Here is a 20,754-nt window from a genome sequence, read left to right as displayed (position 1 = left end):
AGGACCATCCAGACCTTGGAAGACATGTTGAGAGCATGTGTCATTGACTTCGGTGAGTCGTGGGACACCCATTTTCCCTTGGTCGAGTTTTCCTACAACAACAGTTACCACACCAGCATTAAGGCTGCGCCTTTCGAAACCCTCTATGGCCGCAAGTGCATATCCCCTCTGTGCTGGGCTGAGGTGGGCGACACGCAGCTAGTCAAGGGGCAAGTCCCTGACAGCACTCTCACTGGTCCAGAAATCATTCGCGAAACCACATAAAAGATTGTACAAATCCGAGAACGACTTAAGGCCTCACGAGATAGACAAAAGAGCTATGCTGATAAACGATGAAAACCCTTGGAGTTCCAGGTTGGAGATCGTGTCCTGCTAAAAGTCTCACCCTGGAAAGGCATGATACGCTTTGGTAAGCGTGGAAAGCTAAATACAAGATACATACGACCCTTCGAGATCCTCGCTAGAATCGGTCCCGTAGCCTACAAACTTCATTTACCGCAAGAACTTAGCAACATTCATCCTGTCTTCCACGTTTCGAATCTTAAGAAATGCGTGTCCGACGAAACCTTTACGATTCCTCTCGACGAGATTGAGATCAACGAGAACCTGAACTTTGTGGAAGAACCAATCGAAATCATGGATAGAGAGATCAAACGAACGAAACAAAGTCGCATCCCGATAGTGAAGGTTCGCTGGAATGCCAAGCGGGGACCTGAATTCACTTGGGAGCGCGAAGACCAGATGAAACAGAAGTATCTGCATCTCTTTTCTAATCCATGATTTGTATTCTATGTTCGAATTACGGGACGAAATTCCCTCTAACGGGGGGATGATGTGACAACCTGAAACTTTTTCCGTTATTCCTTACCCAGTTTCCATTTATAAAATTTGGGTTTTTATTTATTTCCGTTCATGTTAACACTATTTTGGTCTAACGGAATATTCTAAGCTTAGTACAATCCAAGTTTGGGTCCAAAATGAGTTTTTCCAAGTCAACGCATAGCATCCGGGCCAAACGACCCTTCGAGAGGGGTTCACGGCCGCAAACATAGCTTACGGCCGTAAACTCTGTTTACGACCGTAAACCCTATTTACGGCCGTAAACCCTCCACCCTACCCCTTGGCCGTAAACTCACCCCTATATAAGGGATGAGTGGCCTTCATTTCTCACTTTTCACACTCCATAAGCTTTCTCTCTCTACTCTCTCTTTCTTTCTCTCTCTTCAAACTTCGAAATTGCTCTAAATCTTGAAGAAGTAAGTGTTTTTCCACCTTAAATGTTATTTCAAATTCATTTCTAGTGGTAAATCCATGTTCCTAGCTCATAAATCTCATCTTTTTCTAGATTTTCTCTCTCACCAAGAACACCAAGAACACACACTAGTGTTTTTGGACTCTAACCACCCTTTCAAGCTTCCATTACGTAAGTACTCTACCCTTAGCTTGTTGGATACAAGAATCTCTTGCTGAACATCTAGAAATCGTGACCAAAAGAGTGTTTACGGTCAAAGGCAATCTCCCTTGACCGTAAACTCTATTTATAGGGTGCAAAGTTGCCACAACACCCTCCTAAGCTTAGAAACGAGGCTTAGAACACTTCCAGAAGGCTAGAAAGGACCTTGAAACATCGAAAATCGCACTTTTCGCCAAGTGTTTACGGCCGTAAACACCTGGACCATAAACCCAGGGACCGTAAACACCTGGACCGTAAACCCAGGGACCGTAAACACATGGACCGTAAACCCATGGACTATAAACTCCTGATTACGGCCGCAAACTCCCCTCTTCAAACAAATGTGATTCTAACACTTAGTTTTAAGTGTTTCCTAGTCCCTAAGGTGGTTTCCTTCCATAACAAATAGTGTTATGCCCTCACCTAATGTATATATGTACTTTTACATGCTAAATAGGATCCATTTGTGTCCGAGGCTTTATTTGACACTCAGCAATTCCTAACAACTTACACTCGAATCCCACGTCAAAACAGTGAGTTCATACCCCTACGCTTTTTCCGAGTTTTTCATATTTTCAGGGGGAATACAAGCAAAAGTACAAGGAAACTTGTGCTCAAGTATATTATTTTGTTTAAATAATTATATGTTCAGTATGCTTTTAACTCAGAAAACCGTTTTACCAATCGATTAAGAAATCAACTCGTAGAAACAGTTTTCAAAACTAAAGCAAGGAACTTGTAAATCTTATCATAAAATGTGATATTTTATAAAGGATTTATACAAACCATAAACAAGATTTTCGATACTATTACTTGTAAGTTTGTTATTTTAGGATTGGAGACACGTCCTTGGTAACACTCCACCGGATTTCGTGAGTGTAGGACTAACTCTTATAACCAGAATCTCTTGTAGGGAGAGCGTGACTATTGTGTATAGATCTATACGGGACTGACTATCCCGCACCTAAACTGCTAGCTACAGTTAGGCAGCCATGCCTGGGGTGACAAAGTCATAAAAGATACTGGCCCCGTTACGTGCCATATCCAGTTTAATGTATGGTTATAAAACTCGCAACCTAGATAACAGAGATTTACTTTGGTAATAATGAATCAAGTGAACTAACCTCAAAGTAATAACCGATTTGATTACTAGAGGGTATGGATAATACCCTTAGGATCTAGTTCACTACCTACTTCTTTATTAGTTTTATTTATGTAATAAGGCTAGTACATCTCATAGAGAGTAAACATGGTTTTTCAAGGAAACTACATCTAACGATACAAGTATGGTAGATACTTGTACACCTCATTTCAGAATCGATAACCAACTATCAACTTTTAAGGAAAATATAGGATTTTCCTGGGATAACTTAACTTTTCATAATCAGGTTGTTTAACATATAACTAATGGATAATCAAACCTCTTTCATAAGAAAATATAGGATTTTCTTGGGATACACTTTTCAAAGGATCAAAGAAACATTTCTTTTACCACAACTAAACGCTTATGAACTCACCAGCTTTATGCTAATATTTTAAAACTGCTTGTATTCCTAGGGCATCAATAGACAAGTACTCCTGCCGACTTTTGGAGAAGACGGAACATTTTGAAGTCATGTCTTTTACTTTTGCTATATTTACTGATATGCATAAACCATGTTTTTGAACAATGTAAATACTCATATTATAATGTAATGTTTGTGTTTACTTCGCTTACTATGATACAACTGTTGTGATACTACACATGACGTCCTCCGCCCCGGAACGTTTCCACCATTGGTTTCGGGGTGTGACACTGTGCCTCTTGTTAGTACGTTCTGTGTTGGTCGGTGTTATTATTACTGTAGATGATTCGCATTGCAGCAACTAGTACTGGTAGTATACGTGTTCTGATAGTTAGCAATGATACTTCATATTATGATCCCTAACAGGCCTCTAGATGTTTGCTCGATGCGCATAAGTTTTTTGATTTAATTGAACGAGAGAGTATTTCAACTACTTTTAAAGACGATAATCTTAGCAACATTCCACGTACATTACAGACATATGGTACTTAAATATTCTTGTTTTAAAACGTTCCAAAAGTCCTAATAAGGTTCCTTGTTGCTTTCGCTGGTTCAGTTGTCACACTCCTCCCGTTCCTCCGTCATTCCTCTCGGTTGGACAGTTGCTCTTGAAGTGTCCCTTTTCACCGCATAGGTAGCATACTGGACTTACACCAGTATTGGTGGTTGAAGCGATGTGCTGGGTCAGGGTCCTACAGAAGCGGACGGTATGTCCTTTCCTGCTGCAGTTGATACAGTATAGAATCAGGCAAGCTCCTGTGTGATGGTAGTTACACTTGTTACACTTTGGAAGTGTCCCCATATATTGTCTGTCCGGTGCTTGAGTGACAGATGTTGTGGCTGATGTCGAGGCATGAGTTGCGACTGCTGTCATAATTATAGGAGTGGCCACGGATCGCTGTCCTTTAGCGAGTTTTTGAGATGGGTTACACTGCTTTTTGTCCCAAAACTTCCGTTTCTTGCTCTTAGGTTTGTGGTCTGAGGCATTTTCGTTGGTAGTCGCCCACTGGTGTTCTTGATTGTTATCGCGGTTAGTATTTTCGGCGCCATCTTCGCGCCCGCTGGCGTGGTTAGCATTGAGTAGCGCCATGACGGATGTCACGGCTGTCGTGACTGCAGCTTGAAAAGTAGCAGAGTCTATCTGTAGGGTTGGCGCCTTGCTAGTTGGTTGGTTACCTCTTGGTGAAGACATAATTCTGTTTCATGATGAAAAACGACTTTGTGAGTGGGGATGATTATCTCAAGTGCATTCTTACAATTTATATTCACATCTGTAAATTTCGCACATTGCTGTATTATTCTTAGTGTTCATGCTAAACACTCCTGAGATGGAGTTACGGAAATGGGTAGAAGTAGGTTTTGTATGAATGCTAAATTTACCCATCCTAGTTACTATCTTTGCCCAAACACTCTTAGCTGAGGAGTTCTGATAGGATCCGGTGTATTAGTGCTGGTATGAATGCACCCTATAGGTCTACGAAGAAGGCACCTTTCAACCAAAATGTTTAAAGGTGAGACGATAATGAGTCGTTAGAAAGGGCTATGCGTCGTGGGTTATCCGACTAAGTTTATTTTAGTTCTAAGAGTATTGTATTTTGATTTTTATGGTGTTCTGAAAGCAATTCCTAATGAAAGTCTGAAATAAACCCATGTATTTTAGTAGTTCTGTATCCAAGTGAAACCTTGTAATTTGATCCAAGCTAGGTCCTTCTTACGACCACTTGATGTATGCTTAGTGGTATGATTAAGACTTAATAGACCTTTGAGTCTAATAGGTATGTCCTAAGCCCATTTTGTTGATATGATTCTAGTAATCTTAGTTTCAGAGAAAAATTTTGACCTCGATGCAGGCTTACACCAACTCATTCTAAGGAAAAGTTTTGACAGTAAATAAATCCCCCGATTAGAATAACCACTTAAATCGCAGGATTGAGCTTACACATAGAAAAGAGTAGCACTAACGCATACTCATGAACCTAATCTACAAGGTCTTGTGAGTAGTATGAACTTTACTCACGACGATCTGTCCCTTGCGATGCCTGAGACAAATTCGATGCACTTTGCAGCTCTGCCAATCGACGCTTGGCTACAACCATTCTCTCTTCGAGTGCGGTGCGTCTACCCTGTTTCTCTTTTGCGTCCGCCCGAGCGGCGATAAGGTTCTTAAGAAGTTGGTCTCTGGGATAGCCGTCTCTTTCCATGTCCCGGGTACGTGAGATGGTGGTGTCTGTAGTAGAGCGCAGTTTCCATACTCGATTTGCAGTCCCCCTATTTTAATCCCTGATGTTCGCGATCTGTCGGGTCTTCGTCGGGAGGGCTCTGTCAGTCGGTCCCCCGTGGTTGAGGTCATAGCAACTTCGTTGGTCTCCAAATGGTGATCGATGTCGTTGCTGTCGATTCCAACCCTCGATCACGGTTGGCCAACGGGGTCTTCTTCGGGTGCTTCTCCTAACCGTCCACTATTTCCCTGGTTGGGAAAGTAGGAGTCGCCTGGTAAGTAGAATCTTTCCATGTTATACGTGCACGAATAGGAGGGGTAGGAAGCATATATTAGTCGTATTCCTAGAAATACTTATAGGGGTTTGATCCTCATTAGTTACTTCTATAATGACATAGTGCATACTATTTACATATAACAAAGGTATGATAGACCTTCGAATAAGTGATCCTACCCTAGGTCCACATCCAAACAAGTAAAAGGAAGTAAGGCAATGACCACAGATTCTAAGTCTATGATCTCTAAGTTATATATAACTTTTGAGTATCCACTTAGTGACTATAGACCTATTATTAAGGATCTGTTTAGTTTTCACATAAGTTATAATATTACAAAATACTCCTATAGTTTTTTTAAACGTTATGTTTGGTTCTTAGCAACTTTCTTGTATGGGAAGTTTTTAGGTTTGTTGCTCACTACGACCATGCCCCGGCATACAATAGTCACACTTCGGATAAATATAGTTGATCAGGTTATATTCATCCCAAGTCTAATTACATATCCCAAGGTCTACTCGTAGTGTCCAACTCCTTGTTTTACTTTTGTGTTTTCCTTAGACGTGACACTATACCGGTATGCATGTATGTACTTATACTTTTAACAAGAAACTATTTATTTCAAAAAAAAAGTATAGTTATTTGAAACCGTTTAAATCAGAGACTTTAGTCTCAATGCATTTATAGTTTGTATATCTTATGTGGTTCGATATACTTGGTTCACTATAAACAATGCTCTGATACCAATCTGTCACACCCCTAAACCTAGGATGGCGGAAACGTCCGGGGGTGGAGGACTTCATGTATAGTATCATAACAACGTGTATAACAGTGATCAAAGCAATACAACCAATCATAAATATAAAGGAAAAGAATTACATGGTTTCAAGTGTTACATATTTCAATGATTGATTACAACATGATATAAAAATAGTTGTTCAACGCCGTAGCGTTCCATCCTCAAAAGCTTGTGATTACTTGGTTTTGTTGATTCCCTGAGAATACAAGTAGTTTCAAAAAGTGTCAACAATTAAGTTGGTGAGTTCATAAGCTTTTTAGATGAAGAGTTTGGAAACCGATCTTTGTTATGAATTGTGTGATACCAAGAAAAATCCAATATTTTCCTTACAAAAGTGATGTGTTGTCTTAAATTCCAAGACCGAAAGTGTACAGTACTATCCATACTTATTGATATAAAAAGTGATTTTAAATCGACATAAAACCCTTTCTGATTTGAGAAAATCCTCGTAAACTTTATGTGTTGTTAACTCCCTATGTGAGTCGCTATAACCATACTATGACTAATGAACCTGCCACGACGTTTCTTAGGCGTCGAAAAAGATAATGACACTTGTCACCTCAGACCTGTCGGTCTAGCTGTTGCATGCAGCTCAGGTGTGGTTTGTCAAACCCAATATAGATCTATACACAACTATCACGTTCTCCCTACAAGAGACTCTGGTTATAACTACCAGGAATTTTAACCCGTACTCTAGGAGTACTAAGAAGAATGTCTCACAATTTACGTTAACAAGTTTACGTGTGGTGTGCATAAGTGTAAAACCTTTTTCTGTGGGAATAAAACCTTCCGACATGTGTTTGTTGTGTTAATGGAAACATAAACTATACCTATTATAGCTTATCAAAACGTTTTGTAATGGTAGAAATCCTCTTTGTATATGATGTAAACCCTTATAATGAGGTAAAAGACATGTAATATAACCAACATGTACTTATATATGATAATACACACCTTGCTCAGCAAGTTACAAGGTGTAAATGAGTTACTGACAATTTTCTAGTTTTATCTTTTCTGTTCCTGTTCTTGGAATAATTATATAAAAATCATACGGAGTCGAAAACTGATTCCGTAAATTCTGAGGGTTTAGAAAATGTGTCTAGTTTGTTCATAATTTTTATTATGATTTTTAGAAGTCTCTAACTGGTGTGAAAACGTTCGTATTCACTGACTGGTCCAAATTCGTTGCTACAGTGATAGGCAGTTTTGTAAAAATCGCCAAAAATTTTAGAAAAATCATATGAAGATGTGCAAGTAGTCATTTTAAAGGTATGAACCTGAACTATTTGCATATTAAACAGTTTTGAAAGATATTAAGTCTAAGTTGGTCAAAACAATCCGTGAATAGGACTCAACTTTCCTGATGAAAGCTGTTGTTTGAGTTTAGTTAAGTTGTTAGTGTTTTAACTTGTATTCCCCCCCCCCCCTCTTAAAACTTAAGAAAAACATGAAAAGATAGGGGTGTGAACTCACCTTGAGTGATTTCAGTAGATGGATGAGGAAGGAAAGAAATGTTCAACTCAAGAACACTTGGGAGATGCTTGAAGATTTGAAGATCTAACAATAATTATGATGATATTTGTGTAAGCAATCCATGATTTGGATGAAGGATAGTAGAATATCTAAGTGTAGGAGGAAGATACTTACCAAATGTGGATGAAAAACTCAAGACCAGCCTTTGAATCTCGAATTTTAGAGAGAGAAAGTGAAAGAGATGTGTTTGTTCTCCTTGAGAAAGAGTGAATAAAGTGGGAGGAGGGATAAGGGTTTTTCTATCCTTGTGTCAAGACACTTGGCTGAAAAGAGTGGGAAAAGGACAATGAAATGACCAGGTATGGTGGAATAGTAACTGGGGATGGTCTTGGAGTGGGTATGGGAGGTGACTTGTGTCCTTGCCCAAAGGATAAGTCAACACTCCACTCCATATCTTACCCACTATATTTTTAGTCTTAGATATTGATTACCCTCAAAATGTGATTAGATTATGGAAATATGGGGTCTTATATGTCAAAATATAAGTTTGGGTGAAAATCCCGCGTTAAAATCACGAAAAACGGGCTCAAAACGCTAAAAGTATTGAAAACCGGGTAAAAGTTGCGAATTTCCGAAGTTCAGGGTCGGAGGTTCGGTCCTAGCCATTAGAACCGAAAGTAGATGGGAACCGAGAGTAGGGTTCGGTCTTGAGCAGTTTCGCATCTTGGAACCGAAGGTAGCATTCTCGGACCGAAGGTGGCATTCTCGGACCGAAGGTGGAGTTTCGGTCTCTTAATAGGTTCGGTTCAGGAAGGTGGTTTCGGTTCTCAAGAGGTTTCGGTTCCTTAAGGGAGGTTCGGTTCCTAAGAAGGTTCGGCTCTTTAAGGCTGTTTTTCGCGTAAACTTCCGTTTTCGAGCGGTTTTCGACTAAATCGAGGGTCGGGATGCCCCGAGTGATTATAAGAAGTTGAGAGAGATTTTGAGAGAGATTTGGGAGAGATTTCACATACTTGGAGAGATTTCTCATACAGAGAGAGATTTGGGAGAGATTTCACATTCTTGGAGAGATTTCTCATACAGAGAGAGATTTGGGAGAGATTTCACATTCTTGGAGAGATTTCTCATACAGAGAGAGATTTGGGAGAGATTTCACATTCTTGGAGAGATTTCTCATACAGAGAGAGATTTGGGAGAGATTTCACATTCTTGGAGAGATTTCTCATACAGAGAGAGATTTGGGAGAGATTTCACATTCTTGGAGAGATTTCTCATACAGAGAGAGATTTGGGAGAGATTTCACATTCTTGGAGAGATTTCTCGTATAGAGAGAGAGATTTGGGAGAGATTTTACATACTTGGAGAGATTTCTCATACAGAGAGAGATTTGGGAGAGATTTCACATACTTGGAGAGATTTCTCATACAGAGAGAGATTTGGGAGAGATTTCACATTCTTGGAGAGATTTCTCATACAGAGAGAGATTTGGGAGAGATTTCACATTCTTGGAGAGATTTCTCATACAGAGAGAGATTTGGGAGAGATTTCACATTCTTGGAGAGATTTCTCATACAGAGAGAGATTTGGGAGAGATTTCACATTCTTGGAGAGATTTCTCGTACAGAGAGAGATTTGGGAGAGATTTCACATTCTTGGAGAGATTTCTCATACAGAGAGAGATTTGGGAGAGATTTCACATTCTTGGAGAGATTTCTCGTACAGAGAGAGATTTGGGAGAGATTTCACATACTTGGAGAGATTTCTCATACAGAGAGAGATTTGGGAGAGATTTCACATACTTGGAGAGATTTCTCATACAGAGAGAGATTTGGGAGAGATAGAGTGAAAGAGGTTGAGAGAGACTACGTTTGTGACCTTTTTGAGTGTTTGGCTTCGTAACGCAAGGGTCTTACACTCTGTTAAGCCTCGTTATGATTGTTATATGCCCTCGAGGGTTGAGGAATAATGTTTTATCGAATAGATTCATCACTTACCCTGATTAGGGTTTAGAATTTCCGAACACGTGAATACTCTAAGAGATACTTTGTATTAAGATTGCGAGTTGTATAATAAGAAACGTAATGGAAACCCTAACCTACAAGGGTTAGATGAGTTGACCGGTTTGACTTGTTGACTTTATTTGACTTTATTTGACTTTGACTTGACCAGAAATTGACGATTGTCACATCAAGTTTCACCAAATTAATAGTTTTAGCTCTTTTATCATAAATTTTCCCAAAATTCATTTACTAACATTTCCAACTTATAAAACTCTAACTTAAACTTCTAGATTTCTAAGTGCCAGTTGATTACAAATAAATCCTCAAAATTAACCTAATTAAATCAAAGTCATACATAAGTTTTTCAAACTTGATAAAAATATTCATTTATCATGGTTGATTTTTAATTAATATTTCTAATGACTTTTTGAAACTTTAAATTTCATTAACATAAATTTATTTAACTAATTTCTTTAATTTTCAAAATTTTGTTATATTCTTTTAATTTGTGATTTTATTTAATTTTTTAAAACTTAATTTAATAAAAAAGCCAAAAATTCTAGCCTGGAAATAAAGATGTTATAATAGACCCAAATTATGATTTTGACAAAATTTCAAGAATGGTCCCTGTGGTATGTCAAAACTCACATGTTTGGTCCAAAAATGTTTGGACTAGCACCAGTGGTCCAAAAGTTTCATTTTATTGCGAGTTTGGTCCAATTTGGTTTGATCTTTTTGTAAAGACGATTTTGCCCTTATTATTTAATTTTCCATTTTTGCTTTATTGCCAGTAATTAAAAATAAAACAATAATAAAATTTTCTCTCTCTCTCTCTCTCTCTCTCTCTGATCGAAGCTTCAGTGGCATGTGAAAATTATGTACATATGAAAATCAATGCTCTCTTTCTAGCTTCAATCGACATCTTCAACCAGAGCTCTAATGGTTTCCAATGGGTTTGCTATCAATCTTTTTTGGGTTTCTTGTTCTAAATTCGAAATCAGATCTGATAGAGGGTTTCTTGTTCTAAAATCGAAATCAAGAGCTGAAGAACACACACTCACATTCATGAACCCTATATCTGATGAACAAATATACACATAAAAATCTCTCTCTCAAAAGAAAAACCCACAAAATCCAATATACAATCGATTTATGTATGTGTGTATGTGTAGGTTTCGTTTTGGAAATTGTTTTCTGTATGTTCATCCCTAAAGTTCGTCGGATCCCCCATAAGATCCAAATCAAAACGCTTCGTCTGCCTCTTTCTGAAACTGAAATCGAAGCCAACACGCACCTCTTATCCCTCATATCCACTTCTACTCTTACTCTGTGTAACATTCCGTTTAAAATAAATTAAATTAAATTTATAAATAAAAATTAAATATATAAAATAAATAGATAATAAACCCTAAAATCCCGAGATGTATTTTTATATTTTTATATTTTATATTGGCCCTAATCCACAATAAATTATTAAAGTATTAGCGCAGGGAGTTAAATGTAATAAACTATGGAAATCAGGAAATTAAAAGTAGTTTTTGGTCAATGGGAGGTTAAAGTATAACTTCCGGACTTGTGTTGAAAGGATTTTTGGAGTCAGGGGCCTATAGAGTAAATTTTGGACTCAAATTGCAAAGGAATTGTGAGGGAGGGGCTGAAAGTGTGCAAATGGCGTAAGTTTGAAAATGGACGGGCATAAACCTGTCACCTCCTCTCATTCAAACCCTAACCCTACTTCAACTTCTTCAGCCGCCACCTTATCACCCCTTATCCTCCAGCCGCCGCCCCTCCATTGTTGAAGCCGGAAGTCGTCGCTACACCCACTGCCGACGCAAACGAAACCCGTGAGACGACGTCACGTCCGTCGGAGACTAGAGGAGCGAAGATGAGGACTGGTGTTGCTGCTGTTCTGGTTGTCGTGCACCTCTCACTTCTCCATTCCTTTCTTCTTGCTATTTCATCGCCGTCGGTACCGGGCTTGGATTGTGTCGTCGCCGCTGCTGCTGTTTCATACTACCATTCTTTCGTCGTCCCTCCGTCGTCGTTCTCCTCCAAGACCGAAGTGTAGCTGCGTGGTGGGTGTTTTCTCTCGTGTGTGTGCGTGTTTCGGTATGTTTTCATGTGTTGTTGGCTAGAAAACGTGAATGACCACCATGGCAGCCACCCAGGGTGGTTGCCGCCCTTGTTGCCATCTTCTACTGCCACCGTCCACCGTAAATGGTGGTTGTGTGTGTTTAATAGTTTGAGATTTGTATGAGCGTTCCTTGGCAGGAGAGTTGAAGGAAACCCACCACCACCACCGTGAGGTGGTGGCTACCACCTCCTACCGCCGTTCTACCACCACCAGCCGCCACCTTGGGTGGTTGTGTGTGTATGTGTGTATTGTATGGATGTTTTCTATGCACCGGATTTTCTTTGAAAATGTTTTGGGTTAAAAATTATAAACCACCACCATTAAAAATGGTGGCTGCCGCCATGGACCGCCGCCGACCACCACTGTCCGAGGTGGCAATGGGTGGTGCCCAACCTATTAAGCACTGAATTATCTACACAATTAATTTTAATTCAAGTGGCACACGTTTGGGTTGGAAACCCTAATTAAGGTTTAGAAAACCCTAATGTTAAAAATAACCCTAGTTTTTGGAGTTGGTCGGGACCCACGTTAAAACTATTAATTAAACTTAAAATAATACTTAATAATTCTCCACAATTAACTTGATGCAATATTGGACTCAATGGATTAAGTCCTTAAGGGGTTAAGTGTGGAACACTAACCCTAGTTATCATTTTTTGTGAAAAAACCCTAGAATCGGGGAGCTCTATTTGGACAATGATCGGGCGCGTATTTGGGTTGTTGATTGGATTATTATTTCACCGTAGAACAACTAAGTCAAACCTTAATCATTCATACCCTTAAGTGATTAAGTCCTTAATGGGTAAAGTGTTCTTACTTAACCCTAATCGTCATTCTATGTGAAACCCTAATCGTCATTTCATGTGAGGTGGTCACTGCTACAAGTGACTATGACCTGTGATTGGGTATTGACTCAAGTATCTTCCTGTAGGTGATTGGAAGTGAGTTGAAGCTGGTAGAGTCCTTCATTGCTACAGTGGTTATCTATACGCATATCGAGGTGAGTTTCGCCTCACAGTACCCGTGGGTCGAAGGCATCAATGTCGGCCCACTAGTTATGGTTATCTGCTAGTAGAGGGATGCCCTAGGGATTGTATATAGTCATGTAGGATAAACTGAGGACTCTTGATCTAAGCTCTCTTTCCTATTCCTTGTTTGGTTGTGGTTCTAGAGTAGGATCATCTGTCCGGGTGACTATCTCACCTCTGAGTATATACGGCCATGCATCCCTTGGATTGTTGATATTTAGTATGTTGCTATGTTGTAGTGATCTGTTAGATCTGTGTTTTAGTATTGAGTATGCTGCTATGTTGTAGTAATTTGTTAGATCTGTGTTCTGGTATTGAGTATGTTGTTATGATGTAGGGACCTGTTAGATCTGTGTTCCGGTATCGAGTATGCTGCTATGTGGTAATAACTTGTAGAACTGTATGTTATATGTGCTTGGTGGTTATCATCTATGGAGTGCCCTTAGGGACTGTCAGTGGTCATGTAGGATAGCCTGAGAACTCTTGGTCTAGGCTCTTTTTCCTGTTCCTTGTTTGGTTGTGGCTCTAAAGTAGGACCATCTATTTGGGTGGCTATCTCGCCTCTGGTTACTTATGGTTACGCATTCTATGGGGGTTAGCTGGTAGTGGGACTGTATGTTGTGAGAGGATTAGTAGGCAGTAGTGAGTTGTATGATTACTAATTTCATGTATTATGTGCCTACTTGATCCTAATTACTTATATGTCGACATATTGTATTTGGTTGGGTTAAGGCGGTACTGGTTTGTACGGTAAGCTAAGATACCCGATGCGGGTCGGCTGTAAGCCGTAGGCACGGAGGCTCGGGAGGAGCGGTTGGGTTGAGGCGGTAGGCCAACAAACCCTAGGTATTCCAACCCGATGGTTGATTGGACCCGACATATTGGTATTCCAGCCCGAGGCTGATTGGGCCAATATTCTTATGATACGAGGGTGTTCCATCCCGAGGATGATTGGACCCATCGTGGACATGCCTGGTATTCTAGCCCGAGGCTGATTGGGCCAGGCATGAGTGTTTGTGTTCATGCCTTGTTTTGTGTGGTGGTATTTTGGGGGGAAACTCACCAAGCTTTGGGCTTATAGTTTTGGGTTATGTTTCAGGTACCTCAGATGATCACGGGAAGGCGAAGGCTTGATTGTGCACCTCCTCGTATTTTGTGTTATGATTTTGGGAAAACTCTGATATTAAACATATTTTGGAAACTATGTTGTAAATGAATATGATTTCCCTTCTCGTTTCTCTAATCATTGTATATATATATATATATATATATATATATATATATATATATATATATATATGTGTGTGTGTGTGTGTGTGTGTGTGTGTGTGTGTGTGTGAAAATTGAAACCACTTATCACTTCAGATTCGGTGAATGGGTTCTTGTCAGTCTTTGAAGCTTTGTTTTTCTGATCTGAGTTTTGATGGAATTTCTTATCCGTCGATGATGGTCTGGAATATGGGGTTTGGATTTAGATATTGAACATTTTTTTTATTTGTTTTTTGTTTCAATTTCATTAACCAGATGTAATAACTGTTGTAATGGAGTTGAAGCTGGAAGAAGATGAAGATGAGTTTCGAAGTTGTTGTGCAGATGAGGAGGAGCTCATATGGAAGAAATTACAAAACAAGGTTTAAAAATTTGCAGCGAAGGGATGATGATTTCTTGATGAACTTTTTGTACAAATGTTCTTCATGGGTTGCTTAATTTCAAATCCTGATAACAATGGGTTCAATATCTCTGGAATCGGGGTTGTAATGGAGAGAGAGAGAGAGAGAGAGAGAGAGAGAGAGAGTATTTTATTTTTGTTTTACTTTTAATTATTTTTTAATTGCCGGTAATAAAATAAAAATGAAAAAGTAAATACCAAAGGCAAAATCGTCTTTACAAAAAAGTTCAAACCAAACTGAACCAAACTCGTAAGAAAATGAAACTTTTTGACCATCCGTGTTAGTCAAAAAAAATTTCGATTAAACATGCAAGTTTTGACACCGGAGCCCATTACCTACAGTATAGGTTGGAGCCTTTCAACATGTGGAATAAGTTTATTCCTATAAAATTTAATATATGGATTTGGAGGGTTTTGATCAAGATGTATTTTGGTTAATCGAGGTGGTTATTTGAAGTCGGTCATGTGTCCTTGTTGTGGCAATTATAACGAAGAGGCTAATCCTTTATTTTTCAGGTGCGAGGTGGTTGGTATTCTTCGAATTTTCATTTCCATGGATCTATCAATTGCAAACTCATATATCTACTTTGTTAATGATCTACAATATTATTATGTTGATCTTTACTGTAATTTGCTCTCTTGCGCACCGATGGGCTAAGTAAATAAGGTTCGTGGATCGTGAATACGTATCTAATTGATAAAAAAGATTTCATTATCATATAGACCATAATAGTCGACGTCACTTTTTGTATTGGTCAATGTATTACCTAAAACACCATACTATTCTTTTTCCAATTCGTTCAAAGTTATGTTATCTTTTACCTTATAATATTATAATCAATTTGTAAATATTATTTAAAAGGATAAACTTTATTTTTCAGCCACCCCACCAAGTGATTACCTAAAACACCATTCCTTAGTATTGTTTGCTTCTATAGATTGTAGCCGCTATTATGACCAAGTAAAGTTACAACATCAAAATCCAATACTTGACCACTGTATGATCAAAATCAAATACATACCACTCTATATATATATATATATATATATATATATATATATATATATATATATATATATATATATATATATATATATATATATATATAGAATCTCAATATAAATGTGAACATTGTTACGAAATAAATAAACTTATGATATGGACGTACACAGTCACCGTAATTTTGTAAGTTGTTTATTTTGCCTCACAATTTTTACTTATATTTTTATTGTTCGAATACGGAATACCTAACAATAAATACCATTTACAACCATTTGAAGATCATAACCATCCCATAACCAAATACATCACCATCAACAACGTCCATATTCCCCTACACTTGTCTAAAATCAAAATCCTCAGAAATTCACCAAAATCAATTACATTTGGAAAATAAATCAAATTTAACCAAATCATTATGATCGATAAATGTACTGATTTTTGACAATTAAAATATGAGAAAATAGCAAAAGTGTTGATGTACTTTTCTACCACGATACGATAAATGATTTGGCAACAAGATTTCCCATCTATGCAAAAATACTACAACAAAAAATAATAATATTAATAATAACAATAATTAAACATGAAATGAGAAATGTCCATTCTTTACCACCCCCAACCCTCATCTAATGAAAAAAAAAAAAAAAAAAAATCAAAAAGGTCATCTTTCCCTCCATCTAACCAATTCTTGGGGCATCTTTCTTGGCCTTCCCATTGGGCTATTGACGCATTTAACCCTATGAGCGATGAGGCTTTCTTTGTGACACGAGATCTTGTGGGCCCCATGGGCCTGGCCTCACATCAACATCAAGATGCAAAATTACAGATGGATATACATTTTACAATGGTTGTTTCACAGATATTTTCCGGATGATTTCCATATTCGCCCTTCTAGAGAAATCACCATGACTGTGACATCATCATGGTATTTCCTACGGTCACCTTGTGGGATGTCTAACAACTCGTGCAAATCCATCCCTGTGAAAGTTGTGTGTTAACACAAAAGGGAAAAGAAATAGCAACGTACTTTCATTCATTTGTTTATTATACTATGGATTCTTACAAAGTAAAACACTGTATTTTAAAAAATCTTCATCTATACACAAAAATCAATCATTACTGTAATAAAACTGAAAGTGCAATGCTATATTTGGTACAAAAAACTCAAATTACCAATACCTTGATAAGAAAAGAATTGAAAGCAGGATGTTGTAATAGAAAGAAAAAAAAATTGTATGATGCTATATACTGCACCTATAAATGAAAGCAAGCGAAATGAATTACCGGCTTTTTTGGCAGCACGTAAGAGAAGCTCCTCGATGAGGTGTTGAGCAGGGTCACCATCGGGAAACTTTTCCATGAAAATTTGAACATGAGAAACGACTTCTTGATTGCTAAAATACTGATACAAGCCGTCTGATGAAAGAACTAAAAACTGATCTCGGGGACACAAATGATGGTGCCGAACTGATGGTTCACATGACACGTATGGTTCCGTACCGATGTACTCATTCCGGAACATCTCCAATAATGAATCGTTCCATTTTGGCTGATCCCATCCCATTTACATATTATTAACAGTCACTCATTAGATAGATGATAATAAATACTGTATAATCATAAATTGCAAGAAATAGCAATCTACTTTTCTTAATGTGTTTATTATTGCATCCTATTTTCATTTCTCTGTATTTCGTTCTTTGAAGAATGTATGCAGTTACAGCAATGTCATCCATATCATAAAGCAATTTTCAGTTTTTCAGTGCTAAAATTGGCTACATACTAGAATTCTATATTACTAGACGAGGGAAGATGAAGCAGGGAAACAGTAATGATCTGTTTTGGTTGGATGGAATCTGTAAGAATGGGGTGAATCTTCAAATGGAGTTCTTACATTATATGCAAATACAATGTATACTCTACATAATTTAGTTAAAAGTGATGAATTATTTCTTTAAGATATTAAACATATTAAAAATTCATTAAAACCCAGATAAGATTTTAACAAAAAATATAGTTTCTAATTATTTTTAGAAATTAAAATTGTAACCGAATTAAGATCGTGAAATTGTTTTAGTAAATCCTTGAGTCATCAAAATCTGCATAAATAAAATCGGGTTATCTTGCAGCTTTTCATTCCCATAATGCAATGAAAATAAACAACCCCAACTAAGGAATAAAAATTAATAGAATGGAAGGAATCGGATTCCTTCAGCAATGGTCGATTTCATTCCAAAAAAAAAAAAAAACGTTTCCCATTTTCGCATGAACCATTCCATTTATTCTCTGATTCCGTTGTACTTATTATTCGCATAACACATACTACCAACAAACATTGAATTAATATAATCAAATTCTACAAGTATTTATTAACCTCCTAAAATAATCAACATGCGAATGGTACATTTTTACTACTTCTCAAGTTTTAACAGCTTACAAGTATTTATTTATTAACCCTCTAAACATATGCAATATAAGCAAGATGTAATTTGACTGACAACAAATATGTAAATAAGAAAAAAAAAACATAAAGATTGAACAAAAAAAAATAAACTAACCTTTTTAAGGAATCCAGCCCCAAATGCACGGGTAACCTTAAGACGGCCTTTTACCCTACCATTGACAATACATTGGTTGTCATCTGGATGCTCGTTCTTGATTCTTGTCACTTCCTGCAATATTAACAAGATTTTGTTATATCATGGCCCATTTATCTAAGCTTATTCTTTTCTTGACTTTTAAAAAAAGAATCAAAAGCTGATGATGGTAAGAAAAGAATATATTAGGTCACTTTGTTTTACTTATGTACGATGACTAGTACGATAAGGAAATTCTAACTTATTTAATTGATTGTCTACAACATAAGATATTAAACAGTCAATACCTATTTTATACACCAGAAAGGACCATCAAACCACATTGCTCTAAATTATCAAAGATTTAGGAAAGATTCCATCAAAACACCTAAATTGGTTTAACTGATTGATATAGGCCTGAATGTCAAGACTGACAGCTGTACATTAATATCATAAGCTATCAGGTAAATCATCAGGATAGACTTGAAAAAGATGAACGAGAACCATCATAATGTAGCACATAATAGCTTATTGAAGCAGATATAACATCTCTACAGATTTCAAAGAGTTGCTGAGTTTAAAGGTCAAGAAAGAATAGTCAACTTACATCTTCTATGCTGGTGCTGTGATCAGTAGATAGTTGCAAAGCCATCAACTTCATATCATGAGCAGGAGCAGGAGCAAGAGCATCATGTAAACAATCTTTTGATTCAATAATACCCTCAACAACTGCCCCACTATCCCCTGATGAACCAACTTCTTGAGGCTCTTCATGTTGGGCAACAATCGCCCTACTATCTCCTAAATTCATCACGTATACATCCTCATCTCTCATTAATGCAACGAGTAAGCACGAACCCATAAGAGCAAGTTCTGGATATTGATCCATAACCTTATCAGTCATGTCAAGATATGCAAGCTCGGTTACTTCCAAAGCCCTTGACATTGCTTTCAAAACCAAATCATGATCTACTGGACCGATTTTCTTCATCCTACAACTTCGTCCAGTATTACTTCTCTCCTCTATTCGGTTTTCTGCTTCCTTGTGCTCTTTGGCATCCAGACCGAACCTCCAAGCAAACAATCTACCACTTTCTTTATGCCTATTGAACCCGTTTTTCAACTTTGATAGCAGTAGTGACCGCTTACTAACTCCTGAAGTGGTTTTGCTTATATTAAGTGCATCGTCCACAGAAAAGGCAAATCTTTCTGAGCCAGAAAGATCAAGACCATCTTCGGGTTCTTCCTGGGCAAGGTATTCCCATAATCTCTTCCTTCTTGACTCATTTTCCCTTCCTGATTGAAATGTTACCTTCTTCATGTTACCACCAGTGTCTGTGTCTGTGTCTGTTTCTGTTTCGGTTGTAATAATCTTAGGTGCTTCTTCCTCATGTTGCATTTGTTGACAAGATTGAGCTTCCTCAGAGTCCCAAAACAAACCCTCGAGCTCTTTATACGTAGCTTTATACAAATTTCCCATCAAGAATTCAGGAGCATCAGGACCATTGAATCCATCATAAATCCCAACAAACAGCCAGCCATGCTCTTCCGACACGACCACATGTACTCGATCTTCCCCAGCTTTCCCGAGAGCCCACTGAACATCACTCTCGGTTTTCATATCTAACTCATCTCGCCCACGCCCGGATGCATTTGCATTTTCCTTCCGACTGCTTACAAAGTTCCGTACGGGAACCACCCAAGGTGGAGGGAAGTTCCGATGAAACGCCTTCCGCATTCCAGGAATCCCCTTCTTTCTCTTCTTCTTAACATAAATGCCACCATTCAGAGGCGCAGAGAAAGGGACCCTATTGCTGTTACCTGAATCTGAGCCGATGTTACAATCCAAGGGACCGGATAGGGCCCCACGCTCGATCGGACCAGACATAAAGAAAGCTCTCTCCATCGGACCTGAAGATGCCGTCCCAGCATCACCTCGCGGAACTGGCTGAAGCGGAAGTGCACTAAACGACGATGTACTTTCAAAGCCATTGACTATACTGGACTTAATCCCACCACCAACAGAGTCAGTGGCATCGTCGTAAATATTCTCCAACTGAAGGACAGTCCGGGGAGTGGATGTGTTAGCACTCACCGAGGCACCAGAAATAGCTTTGAATCCGGTCTCCGGCACTCCGCCCGGTTGCCGTGACCTGGCCGACGACGATTCGTGGGATGGCGAAAATCGCAGAGATTGCGAGGGAGAAATGAAGCGATCGGAGTGAGTAGGAGAGAGGAAGCGAGCTGAAGAACGGACGTAACAGAAGGAGTGACCTAGGGTTTCGTCTAATGGCTCGGTGGGCGTAAAAATCAGCTCCGGCTGTTCACGCCGCCGCTTCGCCGCTGCTGTCGGATTGAAGCAGGGTAGATGTTGCGAGAATCCACTTCCCATCACTTTTGATTCACGCCAGTCTTGCTGGTTTGCAGCAGATTTGTTCCCACACAAGAAAGTGTGTGGAAGTATAGAGAGAGAAAATGGTGGTTTTAGAGAGAGAAAGTGCTGGTGTATTTTATTCTGTTTTGTGTGTTTTTTGTAATGTTTTTGCGGGCTGATGAAAATGGGA

At 38.5% G+C, this 20,754-nt stretch overlaps 1 protein-coding gene across 1 annotated transcript; it reads right to left on the bottom strand.

Moving 5' to 3' along the window:
- Window positions 1-16,117: 16,117 nt before the first annotated feature.
- PLL1 (poltergeist like 1) lies at window positions 16,118-20,739 on the bottom strand. Its single transcript, XM_079055152.1, has 4 exons — window positions 18,798-20,739; window positions 18,173-18,286; window positions 16,899-17,163; window positions 16,118-16,592 (listed from the first exon to the last, which is right to left on the bottom strand). Exons 1-4 carry the CDS (start codon window positions 20,580-20,582, stop codon window positions 16,468-16,470), a joined length of 2,289 nt encoding a protein of 762 aa, XP_078911278.1. The 5' UTR covers window positions 20,583-20,739; the 3' UTR covers window positions 16,118-16,467.
- Window positions 20,740-20,754: the final 15 nt, after the last annotated feature.

Source organism: Lactuca virosa, chromosome 6 (assembly GCF_052849685.1).
Source record: "Lactuca virosa cultivar CGN04683 chromosome 6, Lactuca_virosa_CGN04683_v6, whole genome shotgun sequence".
Taxonomy (NCBI): domain Eukaryota; kingdom Viridiplantae; phylum Streptophyta; class Magnoliopsida; order Asterales; family Asteraceae; genus Lactuca; species Lactuca virosa.
The sequence above is the reverse complement of the archived record's forward strand: the minus strand, read 5'-3'. Positions and strand labels throughout refer to the sequence as shown.